The sequence below is a fragment of the Enoplosus armatus genome, chromosome 3, assembly GCF_043641665.1.
Source record: "Enoplosus armatus isolate fEnoArm2 chromosome 3, fEnoArm2.hap1, whole genome shotgun sequence".
NCBI lineage: Eukaryota > Metazoa > Chordata > Actinopteri > Centrarchiformes > Enoplosidae > Enoplosus > Enoplosus armatus.
Window position 1 is genome coordinate 8,367,602 of NC_092182.1, and position 26,365 is coordinate 8,393,966.

At 42.1% G+C, this 26,365-nt stretch overlaps 1 protein-coding gene across 8 annotated transcripts in view; it reads right to left on the reverse strand.

The window, feature by feature from the left end:
* celf4 (CUGBP, Elav-like family member 4) overlaps positions 1–26,365 on the reverse strand; it is a 74,824-nt gene that overhangs the window by 41,897 nt on the left and 6,562 nt on the right. For all 8 annotated transcript variants that reach the window (XM_070902142.1, XM_070902143.1, XM_070902146.1 and 5 more), the window contains exon 2: positions 10,602–10,684. In XM_070902142.1, the coding sequence (XP_070758243.1) occupies positions 10,602–10,684 (83 nt within the window). The remainder of the gene's footprint in view (positions 1–10,601; positions 10,685–26,365) is intronic.

Consider the following 26,365-nt stretch of genomic DNA (forward strand, 5'->3'; position numbering starts at 1 on the left):
CACACACACTCACGATATCACAAAGGAACTGAACCATTCCCTGTCCCCTCCCTCCTTTGATGACAGCACCCCACACACGTAGAGGCTGTATTTAGAGCATGCAAAATCTACTGTCTCCTCCACTCTCCTCTCCTCTCCTGCACTCCATGCCACAGCAGAGGGAGCAGGAGGAGGAAAAGAGAGAGGGAGACAGAAAGAGAGAGAGACAGAGATATAGAGAGAGGGAAAGAATGAACACCAGATGCAGCGAGATGACACAGTGATAGTTTACATGTCAAAGTGGGTGCGAATCGCTCAAAAAAGGGACCAAAAAAAGAGAAAGAGGAGGAAAGTATGTCTGTTTGTATGTGTGTGACAGGGGGAGGAAGTCTGTGGTCAGAACAGTAAATAACTTCCATGAGAACGAGTGCAGCCGGGGAGCCAGAGGGGGCACGGGGCCCAGAGTCTGTACTACAGTGGAAAGTAAAGCACTCTGTGCATTGTGACTATTTTAACCTCTTGAACCTGAGGCTGTCCTTCACTCACCGATGTTTCAGCCATGTATGCCATATGTTGTCATTTTAAAGGGGCACTCCAGTGATTTAGTACTGCACTTCTAAAAAGTTGGGGCACTCACAAGAGACACAACTGTCAAAATCAATGCAGGAGGGGCAGAGATATCCTGACTTCAAGTCCATTGCATGGGTCAAGCTAATGGATCCTACATTTCCCATCATGCAAATTAAGAGTCTCTTCGTTAGACCCTCCATACCTGGTGAATCAGAACTTTGTAGGTGGGATTAATAATGGGGATATCATCTTCCTGTGCCAGAGCCATACCAAACAAAAATGGCAACCATTACAGATGAAATCGATACAGTTATACAGTTTGTTGTAAGTCGACTTGCAGAAATAAGTCTTTCTGCAGTCAACATGACAAACATTAAAGGAAAACTCCATCGATGTTACACATCAAAGTCTTGGAGAGTACTACCGCATTTGTGAAAAAAAGTTGTTTAAAGCCTTTTGTGGCTCTGCAAAATCTGATAGACTGCCTCAAGCCTTCACTGGTCGGTCAGGTCTGAAGAATTTGAGTTTGAAAATTAAAAAAATCTGGAGGTGTGGAGTTAGAAAGAAGTGAGCTTCCCAGTCCTCCGTAGCCAGCGCTACATCTCTGTGTGAGGCTAGTGGCCCAAGGCTACAATAGCCACTACTAGCATAACACACCTGGATCACTGACCAAACTGTCGAGGAAGAAGAATGCGTGGAATAAAAAAGACGATACCTCTAGATCGGCTGCATCGATTTTGATCATTTTCTAAAATGACAAAATGATGGAGTGCCTTTTAAAGTTAACTGCTCCTAGCAACCGCTACTGTAGTCTGTGTCGACTGGAAATGACATTCACAGGATGGATATGCCAGTCCACACTGATGGGTTAGGGCAAAATAACCACCCCTACCAATAAAAAAAATGGCAACCATGAACATGTTGTCAAGGTGAATAATTAAGTGAAAATAAAATATCAGTAATTCTGTTTTATAATCTGGCTAACAGACGACATACAACTACAGGCTGAACAGTGCTCCCCGTGAATGGTAAGCTGATGTTAATGAATGACTAAAATTAGGTGCAGTTCCCTTTAAGCAACGATTTAAACCAGATAGAAATGGCATCATTTAGTGTGCAAGTGGTGCTATACATACTTTAGGATACTTTAATGAAAATCTTTTTAAAAAGTGTTGAAGGGGTTAACGTGTACAGTAGGTGCTCACGGGGACTGAGGGCTTAAATTGAAGCAGGTATTTTTTCTACCTGTGGAGTGAAAGAATCCCCACAGTGTTGTTGCTGCACAGAACATTGAAAGAAAGTTTTTCCAGCAGACTTCCTGCCTTCATATAAACAGAAAGAGAAAGCATGAGAGAAAGAGAGAGAGGGAGGGAGGGAGGGAAAGACTGCCTCTCTGGACAGTGCCTATTGATCGCCACCCGGCACACATCACCACAACTTTCACAAATTGCTATTGAGAAGTGACCTGTAATGCAATTACTGGCCAATCCGGGGCCTTGGCTGCCATCAATTATTAAAAGCTGCCTGAGTCGTGGCCCGCTATCCAGCCTCAGCTGGTGCGTTGTGTCATTATCACATCTGCCGGCCACCAGCTCGCCAGCTGCTACAGCGGGATCTGGAACAAGATTTCCGAGCGCCACTTCCCACTCTGTCACACATATTAGATGATATGGCCAAATGAAGAAATTGAAATTGCTGTATTATATATTCCTACGGCTACACTGAAGGTGAGGTGGTGAAGGTCAGAGAGTAAAATGGGTTTTGGTTTTTCTTGGCACATTACCATTGAGCGTGAGAATGGTATTTACAGAAAAGTAAAATCTGTTTGTGAAAACTATGGGGTTACTGTCTGCTTTATAAGAACTTTTGTAAGCAGAAAAACAACATTAATATTGCAGAGTGGCTCACCACTGGGTCCTAGTTTCAAAAACGTTCAGTACCGTAGTCAATGCCAGCAACAAATCCATGGCTACTGTTTTTACCTCAAACCTGCTACTTCTCACTGTCCTCTAATAATTCCCTATATGTTTCAACTTTGCTACACTGTTAGCTCTTCTGTAATCACTTATACATTTCTTGAATAGTTTCTGCCATCAGGGTTATGATGAAAGAAGACAGAGAAAACAGCAATGCAAGCATTGCATGATAATTGCCCTTTGCTTTGAACTGACACAATAATTTTTCTTTTAGTTGTTCTCATTATAAAAGCCCTTGTTCAAACTGGGCTCGTGATATTTTATTCTCTGCAGTCTCTGTGAAATAATTTATTTGTTATCTAGCTTTACACCAAAGTAGCCCTTTAAAACACTGCTACCAAATGAGCAGCACTGCATCTAGAAAGCAACACCACTTTTGAAACCCTTGAACAGTTTTATTCTGAAATTCTCTAAAGCCATTTTGGTGATACCTAATGTTCGTAGCTTCAATATTAAAGAAACTTCTAATAAAACCAAAGGGCTTTAGTCAACTATTGTCAGTGAACTTTAATGTCGCAACAGTTGGACTGAATGAAACTACTAGAAGGAACTTGAGACTAATCTAGAGAGATGAGAGCACAGAGTATGGTGGGCTTCACGTCGCACGGTAAAAGCTGCAAGAGTCCTGTAAAGGCTGGGGGGAAAAATGAAACCACCGAATGAGATTGTTCTCTCGTGTTTCAAAGCCTCTGAGACATGGAAGTGGAGCATAGTATCCCAGCCACACTAATGCATGATAGAAAGAAAAGGTATACAGTATGGACCATAATACTCTCCAATGATCAATAAAGCACCACTCTAATAGATACATTATATTGTAGGTATGACTGATTTATTGCATTTTATTGTTTTCAGTTATCTGTTCTCTGTTCCTCAACATTTAATGTGCATGGTTAATTAACTGAGCAGGCTACAATAAAAATATCAGACAGCGCTGCACTTGTTGTGGAGAAGACATACAGCACTGTATGTGCGTGGGGACTTAAGAGCGTGAAAAAGACAAGGAGATGTAGCAGTGGGACATACGACTTTTCAGAAAAAAAATCCCTGAACTAGCAGGATATTTCAAAAGCAGCTGGAATCAAGCAGACTCAATACAGCAGCAGCAGCAACGGGAGCAAAAACTATGACAATAGCAGAATGACTATCACAACCAGCTTATGGAGATACTTAAATCTATGAACTATACGCATGGTCAGTGCTGAAGCCAGGTGCACATTTGCTAGGATGCTATTAAAGCTTTTTTTTTTTTAGGAATAGCTTCAGCTGCAGCAGCCCATGCCTCTGTCCTCTCCCCAGTGACAGTCATAGCCACTGCCAGGTTTTTATCAATAAGGAAGAGCAGGGGTTTACGAAACAACCCCAATCATGGATGGATGATTTCTCAGCACTTGAAAAAATATTGTGTCAAATGTTCTTTTTTTTTAAAAAAAGTCAATCAACTGTGTCTGGAAATTACTTTATTTTTTTTTTTTTACCACTTTCCATTCTGGTGAGTACATGGAAGAGTCCTAAAGTGCCAGTGGTGACATTAACACTTGTAAATGCTCAGTGGAGCGGGCTACTGAGGATGAAGAACTCATTGGTGCGCTGTAAGGCTATGCTTTTGTGGATCAATACAAACTCAAGGAAAGGACAAGTTGATTTCAGACTGTGACAGTCGCTTGAGCCGACAATAGATTGAGATGCTGAAAAGAGCTATGGCACCTCTGAAATTTCTGAAGTGGGGACACGCTTTTAGAGCGAATACAAAAACATTTGGATCACCCAATAATGGCACTTACCAGAGGTGTTCTGAATCGCTCAGACAGTTCAATCATTGCTTTAGAGAGCATAACACACTTTTTGGGACTGCTGGCTGAGGACTCCATCTTTTCTGTCAACAGCGTCATCAAACAGTCAAAAGTCAATTTACTACAAACACTGTTTGTAGTAAATTGACTTAAAAGGGGAGAATAAGTGTTATTTGAAATTATAATAAGCATTAATACATCAAGACTTGACTCGACTCCCGGTGGAGAGAGATAATGGGTCATTTTGTTAATATTTTTGAATAGTTACACTGGGGAGTCTTGGCCCAAACTCCAAACTCTCTTTCTTTTTTAATGAGATTACAGTAAAATGAAAACTCGGCTCGGTTGTATAAAGGTGTGTCATTTCACATATGGATCATCAATCTATTGGCCCAGCGGGTAGCATGCACCACTTCTGAAATTAGTTGGATTATTGGACTTAAGTGAACTGCTGCCTCCAGACAGATGATTTTTTCTCATTTGTACAATCTGCTCAAACTCCACTTGGCAATGGGAGGTTGTAACATCAGGCCTGGAGCCCAATGATAATGGGAGCATTCAGACTTTATATGACAAAAGATGGTGTGTAGGCTTGTAATGATCTTTATTACAATTATGGCACCATTCATGCTTCACTCCTTAAAGGCGTTTAACCAAAACGACACTATTGGGCCAAAAGTATGTGGACGCTCCAACACTTCACTCACATGTGATGGTTGATCTTCCAATTCACACATTTCTGTTATATAAAGTTGACCTTTTAAAATGTTCCCCTTTTGAAGTTGGGGATCTGGACTTTGTCTTGGTTGTTGTTGTTGTCTAGTGTCATGTAAAGGTGTGTGCGTAATGCTGGAAATGAACTAGTTTATATGACATGTAGCTTGAACTTGAGAGAGAAGCTTCATTAAATTTTCACTCATTGTACAAAGTAGGTATGAATGTTGGTTCTCAGTGTCGGAAAGTTGTAGAAATTGTCAGACATAGGCCCCCCAATTCCAGTTTTGGATCGGTGTGGGGGGAACAGGCTTCAGACGCTGTTTGGCCACCCGACAAGCACTTTAGTTGGATTATACTGACAGTTTAAGCCCACATGGGTCGAGCACCATGTGGTGCAGGACACAAATCAATCAATTAATCAATTAAACCAAAACCATGGGGATTCATCTGCTGCTAGGACCGCCTCCAGTCTTCTCGGAAGGCTGTCCACAAGATTTTGGAAACTGGCTGCAGGAATTTGCTCCCATTCAGCCACAAGAGCATTAGTGAGATTGGACAGTGATGATGGGAGATAACATCTGGCTCGAAGTTGACGTTACAATTCATCCCAAAGGTGTTGGATGGAGCTGAGGTCAGGGCTCTGCTCTGGCTAGTTAAGTTCTTCCACATGGGTTCATGTCATGTTGAAACAGAAAACAGCCTTTTACAAACTGTCACATAGTTGGAATCACAGTATTATCTGAAATATCACTGTGTGCTGTAGCATTAAATGAAACTAACGGGCCTAGCCCCAAACCACATAATACAACACCAAATCAAAAGCACAAACATTTGTGTGGAGTGGGCCATATAATGTATGTGGTCCAATTAAAAAGCCCTGAGAAAATTAATGAACTATGATCAGTTCACCAACAAACAGTAGGATCTGTGTTTAATTCTGAATTTATTACAAACTACTTTCAGGAAGTCTTTCTGCTTCTGAACTGTCTGTTGGGGAGACTCATTTAAATTTTTATTGCAAGCTTATGACCTGCCAGATTCCGGCTGCATACTGCCTCACTTAAAAGCTTTGGTTTGGACATTGGATACTGTTTATTATTTTGCTACACTGACTACTGCCAGTGCCGGCTGTTCTTCCTTTTTATTGTTTAGGCAAGCGAGACTGAAATAAGTTGCTCATTAGGTCTACGAGTTTACAAAAGTCTGTGTTTTTGTGAAGCATACATCCCTATTGGTGTCGTTTTAGGTGCATCACTCCAGCATTCTATCAATGACTGTGGATTCATTAATTGGAACGCGTTATGTGGCAAACGGTTTTCTTTTAGATAAGGGTGATTAGGATAGTTGATGAGGTGATGGCTTGGGGAGAGGGTGGGGATGTTTTAGCTCCAGGGCCTGCGGCATTATTCATGTGGACGTGCAGCTATTCCTCCTGCACACTGCACCACTAATCTAAATCTACAAGAGGGAGTGAACTACTGTACTTGTGCACGCTTAGGGGAAACAAATCATAACTGAGCACCACCAACCCCCCCACCCCCTCCAAACACCCCTTCGCCCACTTCACCTGGGGAGCTTGGCAGTTATCGACCAATGAGGGCGACTTATTGAGAAAAAGCTGCCATGAAACTGGGTCGCAGGAGCCAATCAATGCCATGGATTTCTTGCCCGGGCATTATCTCAACTGAGAGAAGGGATGTGGGGGGGGGGGCAAAAAAGAAACAGACACAAATCAGTCTGTATGGAGGCACCTCAACTATACCTCTCCTCCCACTCCCTCCATCCACCCACTCTCTCCAACCAGCCTTCATCAACCCCTTCCTCTTTCCTCCCTCCTGCTATTCATTTGCTTTTCTGTCTGTTCTGTTGTTTGTTTGCCCCTGGGCTGAAAACTCTGTGTGTATATGTGCTCCATTATGTATATGTGTGTTTGTGTGTGTGTGTGTGTGTGTGTGTGTGTTTGAGCGCTCTGAAATGACGCATTGATTCACAGTGTTCTATATTTTCTCATCTAGCTCACTATTACAGTGCGAGTCAATCGACGCCGTATTTCTCTCTCTCTCTCGCTCCCTCTCTGTTTTACTTTCTCCCTGTTTCTCTCCCTCTCTGTCTCTTTCTATGACTATCAGAGTATCATGTTGTTGAATGGAAGTGTTTACGAGGAGTGTTGTATTGCCGTTACAAGAGACGGGGATGGAGTGTGAGTGCATGTGTTGTGAGCATCAGCGGTAGGTTTTGTACCTGTGCGTGCTTGTGTGTATTTCTGTGCATTATTTTCTAACTTGGAACACGGTATCAGGAGTGCATGCTCCTTTTATGCACTGTGTGGGGGCATATGGTAGTGCTGAGGCCTATACTGTATATCTGACAGTGTGTTTGAGTGGATGCCAGATCTTTTTTATTTCATTTTTTTTTTTTTTTGAGTATTTATATGTGTGAGGGAAGATTTGCTGGTGGGTATTGGTACCCTGTGGTTTGTACACATACTGCACTAGCACGAGCTCTGCAACTCCACCCTGTGACCCACACACACACACACACACACACACACAACCACACACACGTGCGTGCACAGAAACACATCCTCCCACTCGTGAGGACTTTTGCCAAAATCAATAGAGGCTTTTTAATGCCTCCTGCTGTAGTACGAGTCTGAAACTGGAGCGCGGGATCACAAATATGGCAGCCAGGGCCTGGCGTTTGGGACGCGCCCCATTTTAGGCCTGTCTCATGTCATCTCCAAAAAAAAAAACCCTCCTCCATTTATCTGCTTGATAGCTGTATAATTCAAATAAGGAAACCAAATTTTTTCACTGTTGATATCTTGCATTATATTGACTGTGTCGTTCACATTTTTGTTTTGTGTATATTTCCAGGAATGAATGGATTATGAGACAAGCAGAACCACTTCAGTTATGGTGGTTTTATGTATTTTTGGTAATCTTTTATAGGTTTACAATAACTCTAAAGTGCTCCTGAACGTCAGTATTTCATTCATGCTAAAGAAGCTGTCTAAATCCTTTCAGAAATTCCTGCCAAAACAGTTCTACACTCTCCAGAGATATTATACAAAATACTATAGGACACTATTCAAAAGGTTATATTCTACTTTTACTCATTTCAAGGTAGGCTGTACCTATGTACCTACATCATTATCATTCAAATGTACCTCTTGAATGTCCTCAAACGGTGCAGTAACACTGGTTTCTGTGTCAGTAGACTTGATTTAATTATATTAGCAGAAACTCATTCTCCATCAGCATAATCCTGTGTACCTGTAGTTTGTTGCACTATGATGGAATGAGGGATATGAAAACAATTTGTCATCTATCACGAGTTGTTCAATGTCAGTGTCACTTTAACATCAGTATTTTTGCTTGTCGCTTGCTTACCCAAAGTCTCTCCTGAGACTTCACCGGCTCAGTTGCACACACAAACACACACAAACAGAGACACACAAGGCAGCCTGTAGTACTTTGTCTGAGCTACACTAACAGCCTACAGCCATGCTTACAGGGCATTTCCACTAGGAAGCCAAATCCCCTCTTCTCTCGGCTCACCTGGCAGCGAAAGAAAAAACGATGGCAGAAAACTTTTTAAATGTGAGGGTTGGGGAGCAACTTTGACGATAAAAAGCGCATCAGGACGCGAAGTGAAGGGGAAAGAGGCTTTAAGAGGAAAAAAGGGGATTTTATTTGCAGGGTTTTGCTTGTGTTGGCCTGTGAGTGGGGGGATTGATAGAGGAGGATGGAAGGAGGGAGAGAAGGAGGTAGGTGAAAAAACAACCACGAAGGGACGGAGGAAATAGGGTGCAGTCGTGTGCCATAAAACGTCCCACTGCCTTTCCCAGGGCCAAGTCCTCGCTCTGTTTCTAATGAACTCATTTATTCTGTTTTGCTGGCTTTACCTCCACCAGCAACAAAAGACACTCTCCTGGTCTGCCTCTCCGAGTGCTCTGCTTCAGGGTTTGTTGAGCATCTAGGTCTGTCCTGTGGCATTACCTTTGTTTACTTAACGCTCACCATCGATCAAATGCAAACCTGAGACTGTCCTCCGCTGGTAAAGGCATTGCTAATTAGCATCTCCTTCTAAAACAATGTTGATTGCAAGTGACTGATTAAATTTACTTGCTGTTGATGCATTACTATGTAGCGTGTGAAGCCAAATACAGTCTCTTTCCCTTAAGGATGTAAAGACAGAAAAAAAATGTTGTTTTTGTGCCCATATCTTCTGGTCCGTGTCAAACAATAGCAACAAAGGCAAAAACATCAATCGGCAGCACATTTTGTGTGAACACAAAATCGCATTCTGGTTTTGGCCAAATATTTAATCTCTCCTCCTCTCTCTCTCTCTCTCTCTCTCTCTCTGTCTCTGTCTCTCCCTCCCTCTTTCTTTCTGAATAATATGCCACTGGGAAGTGAAAAAAAAAAACTGAGAGCACGGATCCCCACTCCTCCGCTCTTCTCGGCTGCACGTCTGTGATGTCATAATCACTCACATCAAAGGCTGTGCGCTCAACACGGCGACTGTCAGCTTCCCTGGAGGCGTCATTAAAAACGAACAGAGCAAACCAAGCCAGGCCTGACAGAGACGCATCAAAACTTCCTTACACGCACATACGCACACATGCGCGGGTGGGCGCGCACACACACGCAAGCAAGGATGCGCGAGTGTTCAGGTGCACGCACACTCGAGCACGTACCAACTGAAATGTATCACAGGAACGTGCATGCACACACACAAATATGTAATCATGAAATCATGTATACTCAAAATGCACATAATCCCTCATACATACACACACACACACACACACACACACACACACACACACACACACGCTAACAATTGAATATCTACCTCTTCTCTATGACAGTGTCAAAAATCCTTCATTCCAGCATGCATGAATAGGAGCTGAGCATTAAAACGAGACACGCGTTGCTTCCAGCTGCATTGTACATGTGAGCGGGAACATTCACAGCATGTGAACGTGTGTTGAGAAGACGTGCTGTCGTGATGTACATTCATGATGCACGCTCATGTTGTTGCCAGTCCGGGGCATAATGCGGAGTGTGCACATAGATGTACAAATAGCCTACATCCACCCGCTCACTTGCCCACACACATGGATGCACGCACACACACACACACACACACACACACACACACACACACACACACACACACACACACACACACACAGGCACACACTCATTTACACAAACTGGAGGAAGGACTATAAATAGTATGCCTATGATGCGATGCTGTGTGTGGTTTCTCCCTATGGGTTTGTGTGTGTGACTGTCAAAGTGAAGAGAGAGGGAGGCAGTGAAAGGGGGGGGGGGGGGGGCGCACATGTCTGCGCTCATGTCTGGTGTACAGCCAGTGATAAACAATACACGACAAGCATGGCAAAGACAGCCAGTCCCCCTTTGAAATGAATATAAAGCATTATATGTTCAAAATGAGCATCTGTGTTTATGTGTGTGTGCCAGAGTGAATCCAAGATGTGTTTATGTAAGATTTTGCTTCTGGGTCGACATGGCGTTCCTCGTGTATGACTTACCCCTGGCAGGGTCTTCTGCTCATGCAATGCATTCTGGGCTTTCAGGGCCGACTCTCTGGCACAGTAGGTGAGGAAGGCACAGCCTGAAATACAGCAAGAGAGAGAGAGAATTATGTTATGTGAACTGGGGACAGAGAAGGAGAGACAGCCATGGGAGGGGGCTGCACCAATCACCAGCGAATAGCCAAAAACACACACACACACAGAAACACACAGCGTAAGCCTGCAGCCACAGCTCTGAAACTCTGTCTACATGGCCGCACTGGGAATTTGCTCGTGTTCGTGTGTGTGCCTGCGCGTGTTTGTGCACAGTGAACAGTATCTCGGAAAATTCCTGTGTACACAAACGTAATCCATATGCATGCAAAAAAAAAAGACATGAAAGTGAGACTAAAAAAATTGCGGCTTTGGAGATACAACGATTTGTGCATTCTGTTGTGTGAGAGCCGTTCTGCCGCGCAAAACACATCAAATCTGAGTTTTCTCCCTGGCAGTCTGAAATAGCAGTTATCCATTTGTCCATCGCACTCTTCTGGCTGCTGTGACAGGGATAGACATTTCCCTGACAGCTTCTCTCTCTCTCTCACTCCCCCCTCCCTTCATTTCTCCGTCTCTCTGCTCCATATGTTCCAAGACTACCCACAATCCTCGGTTTTGTTAGCACCTGGGCTGACATGTGGGGGTGGAAGGAAGACGGAGACGCAGGAGGCAAGGAAGAAGAAGAAGGAGCCGTGGGGAATGTGTAAGCCGTTCCCTCGCCACCCCCTGTTGACAGTGAGGCGCACGCCACTGTCAGAGAGCTGACAAACTGTCAATCTGCAGATCAAGGCTAATGATTCATGTGTTTGACAGTTTAATAAAACACTTACAAAGACAATTGCACAATAGGCTGCGGTGACACGATTCAATTTGAGGCAAATGTTCTTCATACTGTATGTGCAGGTGTTTTGTTTGCTCTGGTTCAGACTCTGGAAATTCTCAACTAAAAGAAAAAACATTATTCAAATTCAATTCAATTCAATTCAGTGAAAGAAAAAAAAAAATCATCCACAAGGGACAATTAGTCTCTGGGTTTGCACAATGATGATATTAGCAGACATTTGAAGCATTTGGAAAGGGAGGTCTTTTGTGAACAATGACGTAGACATAAACATTACAGCAGCAATAAAAAAAACTCGGTGGCACACCGGCTTTTGGCTAATTTATTTATTTTTTTGGATCACAGAAGACTCCATGTAGACATTGACGAACTGTTCCCTGCTGCCATGCAACTAACAGGAGCACAAAGAGACAAAAGAACTACAGTTTGTTCTGGAAATATCAAGGGCTGAGCAGACAATTACCATAGACCCCCCCCTCCAAAAAAAAAACACAGTGCAGCTTAAAGAAAGCACCCTTCTCTTATAGCTCTTCCCAGTTGTGCTCTACTTTGTTCTTCTGGCATACTGGGGGCTATTTATTGTTGAAGGCAGCGCCATGTACTGTATGTACAAGCAGCAGACCTCCCATCCTCTCGGCTCCGTGTCTTTAACCCCGGGTCGTCCTGATGGCGGGACACTGGGGAGCTCCGCCTGTTGGTGTTTTTAATTAACGGGTCTCTCTCTCATTAGGCGAAGTGGGAGCTGGCCGCTGACAGCTTGGCTACCTCCTCGTCCTCTCCGGGCCTGTCGTGTTAACGCTACATGCCGGCGCCGTCCCACAGGAAACACACGCGAGCCTCTGATTCACACGCCTGACACTCACTTGGATGTTTGGAGCGCAGGCACCCACTGCATCCAGTGTATTCAGTAATGGAAGAAGTATTCAGATCTAGCAATACCATACCACAATGTAAAAATACTCCAAAAAATAACGTATTATTATATTTATCTGTCAGTGTTTTATTTTTGCATTGATTATTACTGATGCGTACTGGTGTGGCAGGATTTTAATGTTGAGGGTAGTTGATGTGGAGATTACTCTAATGTTATGATTACTTTTTTGTCTGATGTACTCACACAGCCCTATCAGAAGATTATTACAAGAAATGTTGACATAAACTTTCCTATTAACGTAAAGGCATAATATGTAACATTGCCACATTAAAATGTCTAAAAACAACTAGACCTATGTTATATATTTTGTTAAGTTGTGTACTTACATTATCCCCTTTACCCCCTCTAGTTGCTATAATTTCCAGGGAAATACCAGATGATAGATCAGAGAGTGAGGAAGGAAGGAACACAACGTCACAACATTTTTTTCTGCCACACAGAATAATTTTTTTGTTAATTGCATGCCATTTTGCAACACAGTAGTCTAGTAGAGACCTAAGTTATTGATATGATATTTCAATATTGATCTAGCTTACTATGATGTGTGACTATGATATGTGGCTCATGCCAGCCACCAAAGCTAATGTGCACGGTAATGTTAAAATGTTGTAACAAAATTCAACGCGCTCATAAAGTTATTATTAGTATGATTGTTTTGACCATGGCTAACAGTGGCATACTGTGCGTTTAATGAAGAAACTTTGCTAATTCACATATTTTACAAGTTGCAAAATGTTGATACTGAATGTATCAATAGAACTTGTACTGACAGTGTATTTCATTTTGTTATTGTACAACATCCATCTCTTTCCATATAATATCTGCCCATAGCAGCTACAGTTTGTATAAAATTGTTAATGGTTATTTTTAGGCACTCACAGCACCTGGTTAAGGTTCTGGAAAGTTTGTGGTCTTGGTTTTAATACAGACTTTGTACGCCCACCATCCACCACCCACCTCACTTTGGCTTGTGTGCAATACAAAAACGTAGCACTTCCTACACTTGAAAAAACATTTCCAGGGAACACAATCCAGACTACATATATCTAGTAAATGGAAATGCCTAAAAAATACAAAAAAACCTGCTACAACTGACTCAAGTTGTTGGGCGACGTGTCCAGCGCACTCTGCACTATGTTTTTACCATATTTTTTTAAATCATAATTCTTCTTTTAAATTGACAATCTTTCTATGTAACCAGTGGCAGCTGAAGAGGCACCCTCTTGGGTACAAGTACCCCTGGTTTGGAATCACTGTTTTAATCTACAGCAATGCATCATACTTTATATGACCACCATATGTTTTGTATGTTAAATCTTAATCTGCAAAATAACTAGCTGGCAAACATAGTGGAGTAAAAAAAGACAATATTTCCTCTGAAATGTAGTGAAGTATAAAGTAGCATAAAATTGAAACTGAAAGTAAAAAGTACAAGTGCCTCAAATACAATAGGTATATTGAGTTAAGTTCCACCACTGATTGTATTCACACATGTATGGAGCATGCATGCATAGATGCTAACACGGTCACACGCACACACACATGCACGCACACACACATGAAAAGTGACAGTCAACAAACGTTCAATTTATCATCATTGTCACAAGTCAGATGCTGGCAGCGGCTCTAGTATCTGACTAAGACCCATATTGGCCCAGGAGAGAAAGATAAGCTGTTTGTTTCTGCTGTCAATGCTGCCAATTTGGTTTCCCATCACTTCAAATTCAAATCAACAGCAGCGCAGAGGGGATCTGAGAGAATGTGTGTGTGTGAGGCGAGAGGAGAGAGAGAGATGGGGGAAGAGAGAAAGAAGGGCAAGAGAGCAAGAAGACAGAGGGGGAGGAGAACAGCAGAGAGGAAAAGCAGAACAGCGAGGGAGGCTCGGTAAGAGAGGGAGACGGAGAGAGTAGATAAGATCACCTAGCTTCTGTGAACACCATCCCCCTGTGTCCTACACTCGCTTCTTATCTCAACTGCTGCAGACACCCTAAAGGGACACACACCCACCGAGAGAGAGAGAAAACAGGGAAGGAGTGAGAGACAGAGAGAGAGAGAGAGAGAGAGAGAGAGAGAGAGAGAGAGAGAGAGAGGGATATCGGGAAGAAGAAGAAGATGAAAGAAAGCAGCAAGGGAATGGTGGAGACTATGAATACTTACTGGTGGGGGAAGAAAAAGAAAAGACACGAGCTTCATGGTGAAATCCACCAACTGTCACCAGGCCTCATTTAAACGACAGCTGTGTTGGACCGCATACAGCTTTGACCTTGTTAACTATGGGAAACCTTCACTTGATGAGCTGTCTTTGCTAGATGTAGCTTCCCAACAAGTTGACTGTTAGGAAGCTATATATATATATCTTTTTATATCTACAGAGATGTCATCTTCTTAGGATCAATATAATCAACTATAATAACGCTAAATTTCAAGTTAGTAGTATTTCAGATATTTTAGCTGGTTGGATGGAATAGCATTTGGACCATAGGGCCGGAGCCATTATTTTAATTGTTTTTTTTTCTTTTTAAAGCTGCAATAACTTTTTGGGGCCACTTTGGGGGACAGCAAAACAAGCTGTAAACACAACACTGAAATATTATCGCTTTAAAGTTGATATGGCTACCATGTTAGCAAGCAGTGGCCTATTTATACATCCAGCAGATACAGAGCAATTTAAGCATTCATTTGGAGTTGTGTTTCTCACCACCTGATGAATGTAATTCCAGTATTCACTCTCCTTTAAGCTATTTTTTTGGTCTCCACCAACTCCTGAGGGCAATATCTGGCACTTGAGCAGCTAAATGCTCTAGCTAGTCAATAAATTTGTATGTTTGCCATTTGGTGCTTGGCAGGTAGTGTACCGTGGGTTTCTATTTTATTCAATGAAGATTATTTTTTGCCCAAAGCCAGTCAAATTTAAAGACATTTAGTCCCACCGTGTGTATTTTATGTGTAATTACATAATGTAAGCTCTAGATTAAACAATACAGTGACCACGACCTCTGTGACCTCAGTGGTGGCAGTGGCCCTGGATGGGCACACTCTAATCCTGAAGTTCTCCTTTGAAACTAATTGTGATTGTACTAAAAGTAAAACTACTAATGCATTCTTGAATTTGCGCTTTGCAGTGTTACTGGACACATGAATTACTCTTTACCAGCATGCATTGCCTGACGCCACCCAAGACTAGACAGCTTGGGGACAATGTTATTGCACAGAATTCTCTAATTATCTTGTGCCTATTAATTCAGGGATTGTAAAAGGCTGACATAAAAAGTTCCCTCCTCTCACTCTATCCTTTTATTCCCAGCCACAGACGGGGAGAAACTCCCAGTGATCATTTAAATATTTCAGAACATCTTGGTAAGAGCCTAAAAAGAGTCAATAGCATTAAAAAGCTTTATCCACGGCGCGGCTGAAACTCCACGCTGCACAGCCCTGGAACTCTGCCTCGAAAAACTTTGGCATGAAACTTTGTTTGAGGCTGTCCAATTTCAGTCAGTCAATAGAAATCTCCACGTCTCTCCCTACCTCAGTTCTGTTAGCACTTATCTCTGCCTGAAAGGGTTGACCAAGGACAGCCTTTGCTCAATAAACAGAAGAATGTTTTTTTTTTCCTCCTTTTTAAAAGATTGACCTTAAGACAAGAACGTTCTGACTGGATTTTTGTGAGTGCTAAGGCTTAGATAACACTCTTCAATTCACTCTTGAAATGGGTCAGAGTAAAGACGAAAATTCTTGACTTATTGTGTGCAGAGAAATAGCGTATAAAGCCTTGGTCTTTTAGTTGTACGGTGACAACGAGCACCACTGAGTGCAGAAGAGGAATACTAATGAGTGTCATATTAAGACGACTTCTGATTCAAGAACGATACAGTTGCCCTTGTACTGCTGACACTCAATATAAGCCATGTAATTGTTACTATTCAGTCTGTACCTGGTTCAAAACACCCTACAATTCAATGAGTAAAGTTCTACTTCTGAAAATAACATATATACCGCTATTTTAACTACAATCTCTGTGTTTTCCACATGTTGAACACGTATAACCACCTTACTATCTCTGTGGAAAAGGTGTCCTTATAGTGTTGCACTCATGTATATTTGAAATGTTTTGGATTCATTGAAACTGCTGGAAGGTTAAATATCCCCCACTGAATCTGGCATCAAAGTGAAAAACCCAGACACACTTTTGGTTCTGCGAGGAACAGTAATTCAATAAAGTGAGCAGCAGTCGCTCATATCCCCTTCACCTCTGCTGACCTTTCAGATCATTACTCACAATGGAAAAAAGAGACAGAGGGTGGAGGCTATTTTAGGGGACACGGCCAAGGTCTCCAGGAACACTCCAACTTTCTCCCCGTATCATCTTAAAATCTTTAATTGGCAGCTGTAAACCCTGATTAAATAAAAAAGCACTTTGAAGCCCACAGTATGAGCTCAGAGAATGGTACTGTACTCTGTGTGAACAGGGGAAAAAAAAGAAAAAACTTCAATTACTGTTCAGGGACCACATCAAGCATTCTTTTTTCATTGTGTAAAACAGGCCTTAAAAATTCATTAGCTGTTTTGGCGACTAATGAATGCCGTCCTAAAGTATGATATTATTTCAGCGGAGTGAGGTAGAACTACGGGCCAGTATTATGAAAGAGGAGGTGAATTCATTTATAATGGAGTGTAATAGCAGTCCCAGCTCTCCTATAGGCGACTATATGCAGATCCCTTAGTCCTCTCTTCAGGGGGTAACAAGAAGAATCTGTGATATAGAAACGCGCACTGAGCATGCCACCGAGGGAACTGGAGGGCAAGAAAACACAGAGCAAAAGTTAATAACCAGGTGATGGATGACACTCAACGGGACAGCACTATTGTACATCGGCTGGATTTGTTCCGATTCTTAAAAGTGCAGGACATTTAGAACAATAGTAGTAACTAAATTACTCTCTGAAATGAGGATATGAAGATCGTCAAGCAAAAGTTATTACACTGTATCCTGGGTGAGTTCTGATTGACTGGGGGGTGTTAAATAAATTTTAATAACTGGGCATTTCCTGCAAAACTGTTATATGATCATGCCAAATGAATGTGCTCTGAGGGTTTGAGTGTTAGTTTTCAGCAACACACTGAAAAAACAACCTGAATAAATCGCTTAGAAGTTGCCCAAAAGAGTATGGGCAGCTAGTGTTGGAATAAAAATCACCTGATTTATGACAAAAGCTTTGGAAATCACTGATTACTCCTTGCATATTAAAGGGAAATCTCTCAATGATGCACACAGTGGTGCCTTCAGGAGGCAACAAAGAAAAAACAGACAAAACTGAACAAGTAAAGACCAAGAGAGTTTAAGTGGGCAACATCCATATTAAAATGCATGCAGTAATCCAGAGATTACAGGTATTAATAACAAATACATGCAAACTAAACATTTTCTCACACACTTTGATGCACTTTCACATTACGACTATAGATAGATTATGATAAAATTCTTGTTTTTATGTGCGAGTGTGTGTGTGTGTGTGTGTGTGTGTGTGTGTGTGTGTGTGAAAGAGTCCCTGAAGATAACAAGTCCCATCTCTCGTCCTGCTTCCCAGAGTGGCCGTCTCTAAGCTGTGCTAATCGATTGGCGAAGGAGGAAAAAGGGCCAGCTTTAATGTGTTGCATGTGAAGGATTTACTGGAGAGCAGAGCCACTGAATCAATGGCGTAGAAAATGCATCATTAGGACAGTGTCGTCCCCCCCACACCAACCACCAACCACCTCGTCCACCCCCTCACCTCTCCACTCGGTCTCTTGAGGGTTGGGATGGAAAACACACGCAAACACACACACACACACATCTATACCCACACACTTATACATACACACACACATAAACTGGGCTTACATGTGATGCTTGAGCTCTCATGCCACAAAGTAAAACACACTCACATCGAGAGCATCACACGTAACAAATTCTTCAACACACACACATTCATACACACACTTGTTAAAAGCTCCCCTGATGGCAAAACACACACACACACACACACACACTGAATGGCTAGAGCTGTCCCCAATATCCAGGCAGACGACTCGCCCACTCTCATTCTACCTCAGCCATTTTGTCAGGAAATGTTTGGGACACCCAAATTTAGCTTTTCACAATATGAATTATTAAATGTGGAATGACTCCTAAGATGAGCCAAAAGTCTGCACCGTTGCGTACCAGGTCTGACACTCTGGGACATTTATTAATGCTGACTAATATAACAATGTACGGCTGATAACAGAGCACAGCTTTTTCTTTGAGCATTTTCATGCCAAAATTACAGCTGCTCAGCGTTTCATTTGGGAACTTTATACTTGGCAGAGTGGAAAAAACCTCTGAAACAGTGTTTAGACCATCATGGGACACTAAAACTCTCCTCTGAAAACCAGACTACACAGCACTTTAAGGCTGGATGTCTTGCTTTATCTCTTCAGTGATTTGGGTTGCTCTCATGTACAACGGGGCTTTAGAAGACAGGATATACCAGCCCAGTATCCCTCTGATTCTGCACCTCATGATAAATGTCCAATGCCAATGTTCATTACAAACACAGGAAGTAGTGCACCCTGAGGCGCCAAGTAAGGGTGTGGAGACTTAACCTTCCTCAAATGAATACATGAAACAGAAAGGCCGTCATGTTTTCTACATTGTTTGTACACTGTTTGAGGTTTTACTGGTGTTCTTTTAATGCTCAACTGTTTATCTCAATTAACCAACTTCTAATACTTGCATAACAATACTGGATGGAAACACGCGTTAATTCACATTTTCTTTTGCAGACTTTCTGGAAATGTGCGCTACATTTGGATGGAAACCTGGCTACTGAACGTAACATGGGATTTTGTGAATCGATCCTGTCTGGCGATAGGGTTGGAATATACAGACACTGTGCCATTAGACTGATGAATAAAAAGTTTTACTTACTTACTTATGTTTTTATGTAGCTCTGTATACTGGCAGTAGCATAACTGGCTGACATCAAACATTAAATTAAAAGTCAATATCATCCCCCATTATAGCCAGACAAATACTAATACAGTAGGTAGATAGATAGATAGATAGATAGATAGATAGATAGATAGATAGATAGATAGATAGATAGATAGATAGATAGATAGATGTTAGGAGCATATTGTGTCAACAGGAAGGCAAGGACCTGGCAAAGCCGATTAATCAAAAAGTCGTCTACAGATGAATCATGTATCGCTAAGAAGACAAAGTGCTTTAATTCTGTCAGGGGAGTGGTCCCATGCCTCGTCCCCCCAGTAAAACACTTATAGGATAAACACTCCCATTAATATTCCTCTGTGCACCTCTCCTCTCCTCTCCACTCTTCTCCTTTCCTCTCCCTGTCCTATTATCCTGCCTCGGCGGACATCCTGTCCTGTCCCGTCCGCCTTGCCAACCTGCAAGATGGAGATGAGAGGACGATCCAAACGTAGAAGGGGGAACATGAATCATTACACTTCCTGTTGTTGCACGCCGTCCGGGGAAGGAAGAGAGAGGACGCCCCCGGGGCTCCGATTGATTCCGGAGACTTAATTGGGTTTATTAGCCAAGATGTTGGGCCCCGCGAGGAGGCTCCCAGAGGCCGCCGATCCCCCCACCCCCCCCACCCCCATTCCCACTCTTCTGAAGGAGAAAGCCTGCGTAATTGTTTTCCCTCCATCTTCTGTGTCATTGTCAGATGGGTCCTGCGGGATTATTAGCAACCCCAGGTCCCTCAATAATTCATCCAGAGCTATTTATACACAGATGGAGAGTCCTCTAAAGTCTCCCCCAGTGAGCTTATCTGACGCTTAGACAGACAGACACAGAGAGAGAGAGAGAGCAGTGGAGAGAAACTGTGCTACAAAGGGAAAAGCAAGAGAGAGATAGAATGAGAGAAAATGGGAGAGACGTACAAAGAGAGTAAGAAGGATGGAGAGAGGCGATCACAAAAAGAAATGCAAAGACGAGCAAAGCAAGTCTGACAGTGTATAAAACAGCGAGAGGGAGAGACAGCGGCGTTTTAGGTAAGACACAATGACAATGTTTCTGGTGTGCATTGAGTTTCAAGGTGAAACTGTCGCCTGCTTTGCCAAAGTGAACAAAAGCACCGTCCCGGGAATAGCACACCCTCACACAACACACACATTAATGGCTTTTAATCTTCCCCCCTTTTTCCTCCATTTAACACAATTAAGATGTTTGCAAAGCTAACATGGACCACTAGTCGCTATAGGAAGGACAGATGAAAGACGTTCTGGGATTTCCATATGCAAAGTAAACACAGTTATCCGTCCTTTCTAACGTGTCAATGCGTAAGACCAACAAAACATAGCAGCCAGCCATTTCTTAAATCACCTAATAATTCAAACATAACATTAACATATTTGCATATTAACATTAGCGCATTAAGTAGCTTCTAATCCCAAACAGATAGTGGTTGGGCTACCGAAGGCTGCGCGACCACGTGCTTTTAATGGCTTCGCAGATACCTGTGTCTTTCCGCCTGCAAGTTGAGGGGACATTTTGTTGTCGTCAGACTAATGAAGCCTTTGGCGCACAAAGTTGATTTTCAAAGTCCCTTTGCTGGCGCTCCAGCCACAGATAATTATATATATTCATCCCCTTTGGCAGTCACTTTTATCCAGCTCATTTAGAAAGCTTGGCTTCCTCTTGGACAAATTGGGACATTGAAAGGCAGATTGGAGTGATAGTTTTTACATTTTGCATCGATGGCACATTAATCAGGGCAACTATAGCTATGGGAAAAGACTTGCTTAAACGCCCTGTGTGAAAAGCTGGCCAATTGTCTGTAGTTTGTCTGCAAACAGTATCACAAAAGTTATGTCATTATCTAAAATACATTCTTTCTGTTTGTAGAAATGTCTTTATTGTATAGCCATAATGAGTCAAGACACCAGAGCTTTAGGTCTGGGTTATGTGTGTGATGAGTCACAAGCAAATTTTCAATTTACGGGCTTAACCCATAAGAACCCATGGTGACACCAGCGTAACACACACTTCAAAGGCCCCAGAATCTTCCTTACACAGCTTTGTGCTTGATCTTAACTCATTAAGTCCCTACGCGACATATACGAAACATCCTGGTGTGGTGGTCATGTCACAGTGGTGGTCATGTGACTGTGACAGGTCGGGACCTTTTCAAAATGGTGGTGTGACATGTAAACACAAGTGAAGGAAGCAACTCATTTCAAAAAGCCTGTATTTTGATACTAAAGGTAAGTTAAAACCCATTTAACGATTCTAATGCTTTAATAGTGTCTCCTGTATATAGTCAACCTGTTTTGACCATATTTCTTGAACAAATTAATATAAAACAATAAAACAAGTACATTTACCATAAACGCCCAATGTATATGTAACATTACAGATCTTTGACATTAAGGGGTAGTATAAAAACACTTGGTTTGTGGTTTATTCCCCATAATTTTCCTTTGAGGGTAAATGGGTCTGGGTTCTTATGGGTTAAGTAAGGGACTGTTTTACAGCAGGTCACTTTACAGAAGTCACCTAAACACACTGATGAACTTTAATGTTGCACAGTAAAACATTTTCATGTTTTTCTTAAATGGAAACCACTTTTAATGAAAATGCTTTTGGAACATGACATTGGAAAGTAATTCTCTATCTTTGTTTTTATGATGTGGACTTTTGTTAGCTTTGGGTACAGCCTATGCCAAATTAATTGCTTCTGCCCAGCGCGACCTCATGGTATTGATAAACGATCCATGGAGGAACGCGCTGTTTTCTCTCTCTCTTTTTCTCCTACACAAACACACACACACACACACACACACACACACACACACACACTACTGCTGTTGCTCCGGGGAAAGCAAAGCTTATCAACTAGCCAACGCTCATATACTCACGCACACGCCTGCACACACGCACAGGCTCCTCTGTCTCTATCTATAAACCCCATGAAATCATCCCACACCAAGTGAAGCGGGGTATGTATAGGTTTGGCCAGGATTCCCATCTCCTGTTCTGTGATTAAAGGACCAAACTAATAGGCTCTGTCTCGTTGGGAACCTGTGTGGGGCTGGGAGAGACCTCAGAAGCCATTAAATTGCAAATCTGTAATAATTTGCTGAAGGCTTTCTGTCCAGATCATTCCCTGGGCTGATTTGTGCATTGAGGTAACGCTCTGAATGGCCAAGCACAAGCGCAGCTGAGCCCACCGGCCAGCCAGCCAAGTTAGTCTACCAGAGGGCACACACAGGATACACACAGGGCCATATTTACTTTACAAGAAACCACACTGCAAACTTATGCTGCACTTTTCATTCATTCTGTGCATAATTAGGGCCTGATTTATGAAGGCAGCAGCTACTCATTCAATACGCAACCAGGTTAGACTTCTGAGTGAAGGAGAAATCAAAAGGCACAAAAAGGTGCAGACTGTGGTCTGCAGTGTCTTTGATCAGCAGACTTAAAAAATATATCTATTCTATCTATTCTGTAATGTTATATAATAATATATAATATAATGTATAATATCATTAGTTAAAATGTATTGTAAAAGATGGCTTATAAAAAGAAAATACACGTCTGTGCAATATAAGCGTGTTAGAGTGCGCTCACCATAGAGTATTAGCAGCACAGTGAACGCCATGTTCATCTTAAGTTTAATGACTGCAGCCACAACTCTCTGTTTGGCTTAAATAAAATAAAATAGTCAAACACTGTGTTTGTTTGCCTTTGGCTACTGCTCTCTTTTTTTGTAATATATTGTTTTTGAACTAATTCAGTGAACATTTTATTGATTTCTGTAGAATAGGCACATTTTTCTGTCATGTGGTAATAAACCCATGGTTTTCACCTGCTTTTGAGGTAGAATCTTCTCTGCAAAAAACTGCACCAACGTGCTTAAATCCAGCAGAATGTCAATCATTCACACCTGCAGTGCACTCAAACTAGTGTCAAGTCGATTGGATTAGCAGTTGTTTGGAAGGTCATTCCATAAATTCATACTGTGCCAACAAACACTGTAGCCTTCAACTGGTTTATCGGAAAAAGTCGACCAAAAAATATCTGGTTGTCTGTGAGCATCAACACCTAATCTAACTTTTTCTTTTAGCTTTTTCATTCAACAATAATTCTTGCTCTATAAAAAGTGTAAAGACAAGATCAGAGATGTTTTATTTTAGTTACTTGCAGGAGTTGAAATTACTTCAGAACAACAAGGGTTTGTCTGGACTTTGTTGCAGCATGAGACCACAATCCAGGATCACCCAGAATATATCAAAGATATTCAACCTCTCTGCTGCTGTATGTTGATGGCAGAGTCACTGCACTGATATGCAGCAAGGAGCTACTTTGCACACAATCTATTCTTGCAGACGCTAAACACACAAAAACGTCAATACTATACTATTGCACTGTCAAATCAACATATTGAAGTACATGAAGAATAAAAAAAGATGTTTGACAAATATACAAAACAACCTGTCCCATTAACATGTTGTCAGAGATCCTTCTAATATGGAGGGCACTTGCTTATTTTACCCCCGGGGTGGCTGGGAGCTGCAGGGGTCTAATTCTGCTCCCATCCCAGGAAGGTCATTCTTCCTTCTCGAGCCATGATGACCACAGAGTAGTGCTTAAATCTGGCAAAACGGAGCCTATAAATTACAGCAGAGGACAGAGGGGTCAGAGCCTGGCATGGAACTGGGCCAGAAGCTATCAATCTGCCGGGGCCAGCGAGGGCGACATCTGTCTCTGGGACTCCCTCACTCTTTCTACTTCTCTCTCTCTCTTTCTGTCTGGCGTTTTCCTTTCCTGCTTTTCAGTCTTTCTCTTTTCAGGCCCCATTCCCCCTTCCTTCAGCTCACTCTGTGCCTGTCACTGAACGATCTCTCTGTGCCTCCATCTTTAGTCTGCACCTCTCTTTACAGTCTCTGCTCCCTTTCTTGTATATATCGCTCTGCCTCTTGATATTCTTTGTCTGTCTTTGTGTGCAACCCCCCACCCGAACTATCTCCCATGGATCTCCCTCGCCTCTTTTCACGCATTCTCTTACATCATCCCTGTTTCAACATCTCTCTAATTCTCCCTCCCTCTCTCTCTCTCCCTCTCTCTCTCTGTCTTGAGCTCCTTGTCGTTTTACGCACTCTTGCACCATCTCCCTCTGCAGCGATATGTTTTGGTCTATCTGCTCTCCAACCAGCAGGATAGGATAAAGCCTTGATGTACTTTCCCTCAATGTGATGCCAATATGATTTGAATGGTAATATCTGATAGCAAAAGGCACTGATCTGCACAGTTTTGGGGGGAGTGTGTGTGAAAATGGAATGATATGGACCCAGCAGGTAGCTAGATACAAATGCAAAATTAGAAATACAAATTCAAAGCTGATCAGTTGCCTTATGTCATTCAGAACTGTGCCAACTAAATATATTTTATTACATATAAAAGCTTACAAAGCCTCTCTGAACTGAGTTGTTCACTTCAGTATCCCTCTGGCATCTGTTAAAGAGAAGCAGTAGTGTAAATGTGGGTTGCTGACTCTGGGAGCCAAAACTTGTCAAGCCTAATCGACAACAAACAATCCTTTTTGGTTGATGCTTCTGCTTTTTTCATCAGAACATCTTGCATTACATTTGCTACCCAAATCCTCAAAAAAACTTCTGCATGACTTATTAATCCTCCTCCATTTTCTGAATCAAACTTGGCCTTGAATAATTGAGAGAGATCTTTGAAAAGCCCTAACCTCCATTCCCACCTTCCTTTTACAAGTCAACGTGGTGCATTTTTAATTGGAGGACATGAAATAGGCATGAAGGGAGATGGGAAGAAAGCGAATTGAATCAGGGACACTCAAACCTGGCAGTCATTGCACAGCATAGGAGATTGTACGCATGCATACAGAGAGGGCTAAATATGTGTCTGGCCTGACAAGTCACACATGCTCAATAGTTTTTGACGTGCTTTCTGTCTGGGACAAATAGTACACGGCTAATGTAATCCCTGCTTTAGAGTATCCCAGCAGGCAGACCCAGATACGCCACCTCGAGTTATGTTTAGCAATTTGGTTTAGAGCAAACATCAATTCAACTTTCTATGAACCATAAATCTCCAAAGCCGAATGATTTGTTTAGTGTGTATGAGCCAATTGTGTGTGGGCTAAAAAGGTAATTGGAAGTACATGTATCTCTGGTTGGAGGAATCTTGAAGGCTTATTACGGTATCTATTTGCAAGGCAATAACAATGGTTTGCTTTTTCTGTGATATTAAAACACAACTTGACCTTGAGAACAATGTTAGAAATGGTATAAACATACAAAAATGTAAAATTTTAGATGTGAATTTGAAACAAATAAAATACATTTGGAGCAGCATACCTAACAAGAATTAATGCTTGCTGGATATGCATTAACGGGCCACTGCCACAGTCAGCTGTGACAAACTTTGCTCCTATTTTTCATATTGCTGCTGTGTCATGCTGCTAGTTCCTCGTGGAAAGCCTCTGCAGCAGAGAGCTGCAGCTGGACCCATTTTCATATGCATACTCAGGGTTCGAGTCAGGTTTGGGCCTAAAATCTAAAGATTACAATTCAACATTTAAGTTACCATCAAGTACTGCTTTAGCTACTAATGGGGCTGATATTTGTAACATGCAGTACTATACTCTACTGTATAATCAAACACACACTCGTGTCCAAAAATATGCACATAAAGGGATGAACATGCAACAAACATACAGATGTATACACATCCGTATAAACACACACATATACTGTATACATACAGATATTGGGCACGGATATTATAATACTCCCTATGATAATGCCTCCTGACTGTACAAAGCTTGATAAAAGGGGCCAGCAGCTCTAATCCAAAAGGCGACAAACAGAGGAGATTCACAACCTTTAGACTGGTGAACAAAGGAAATTGTGTTTAAGCCTTTTACATGC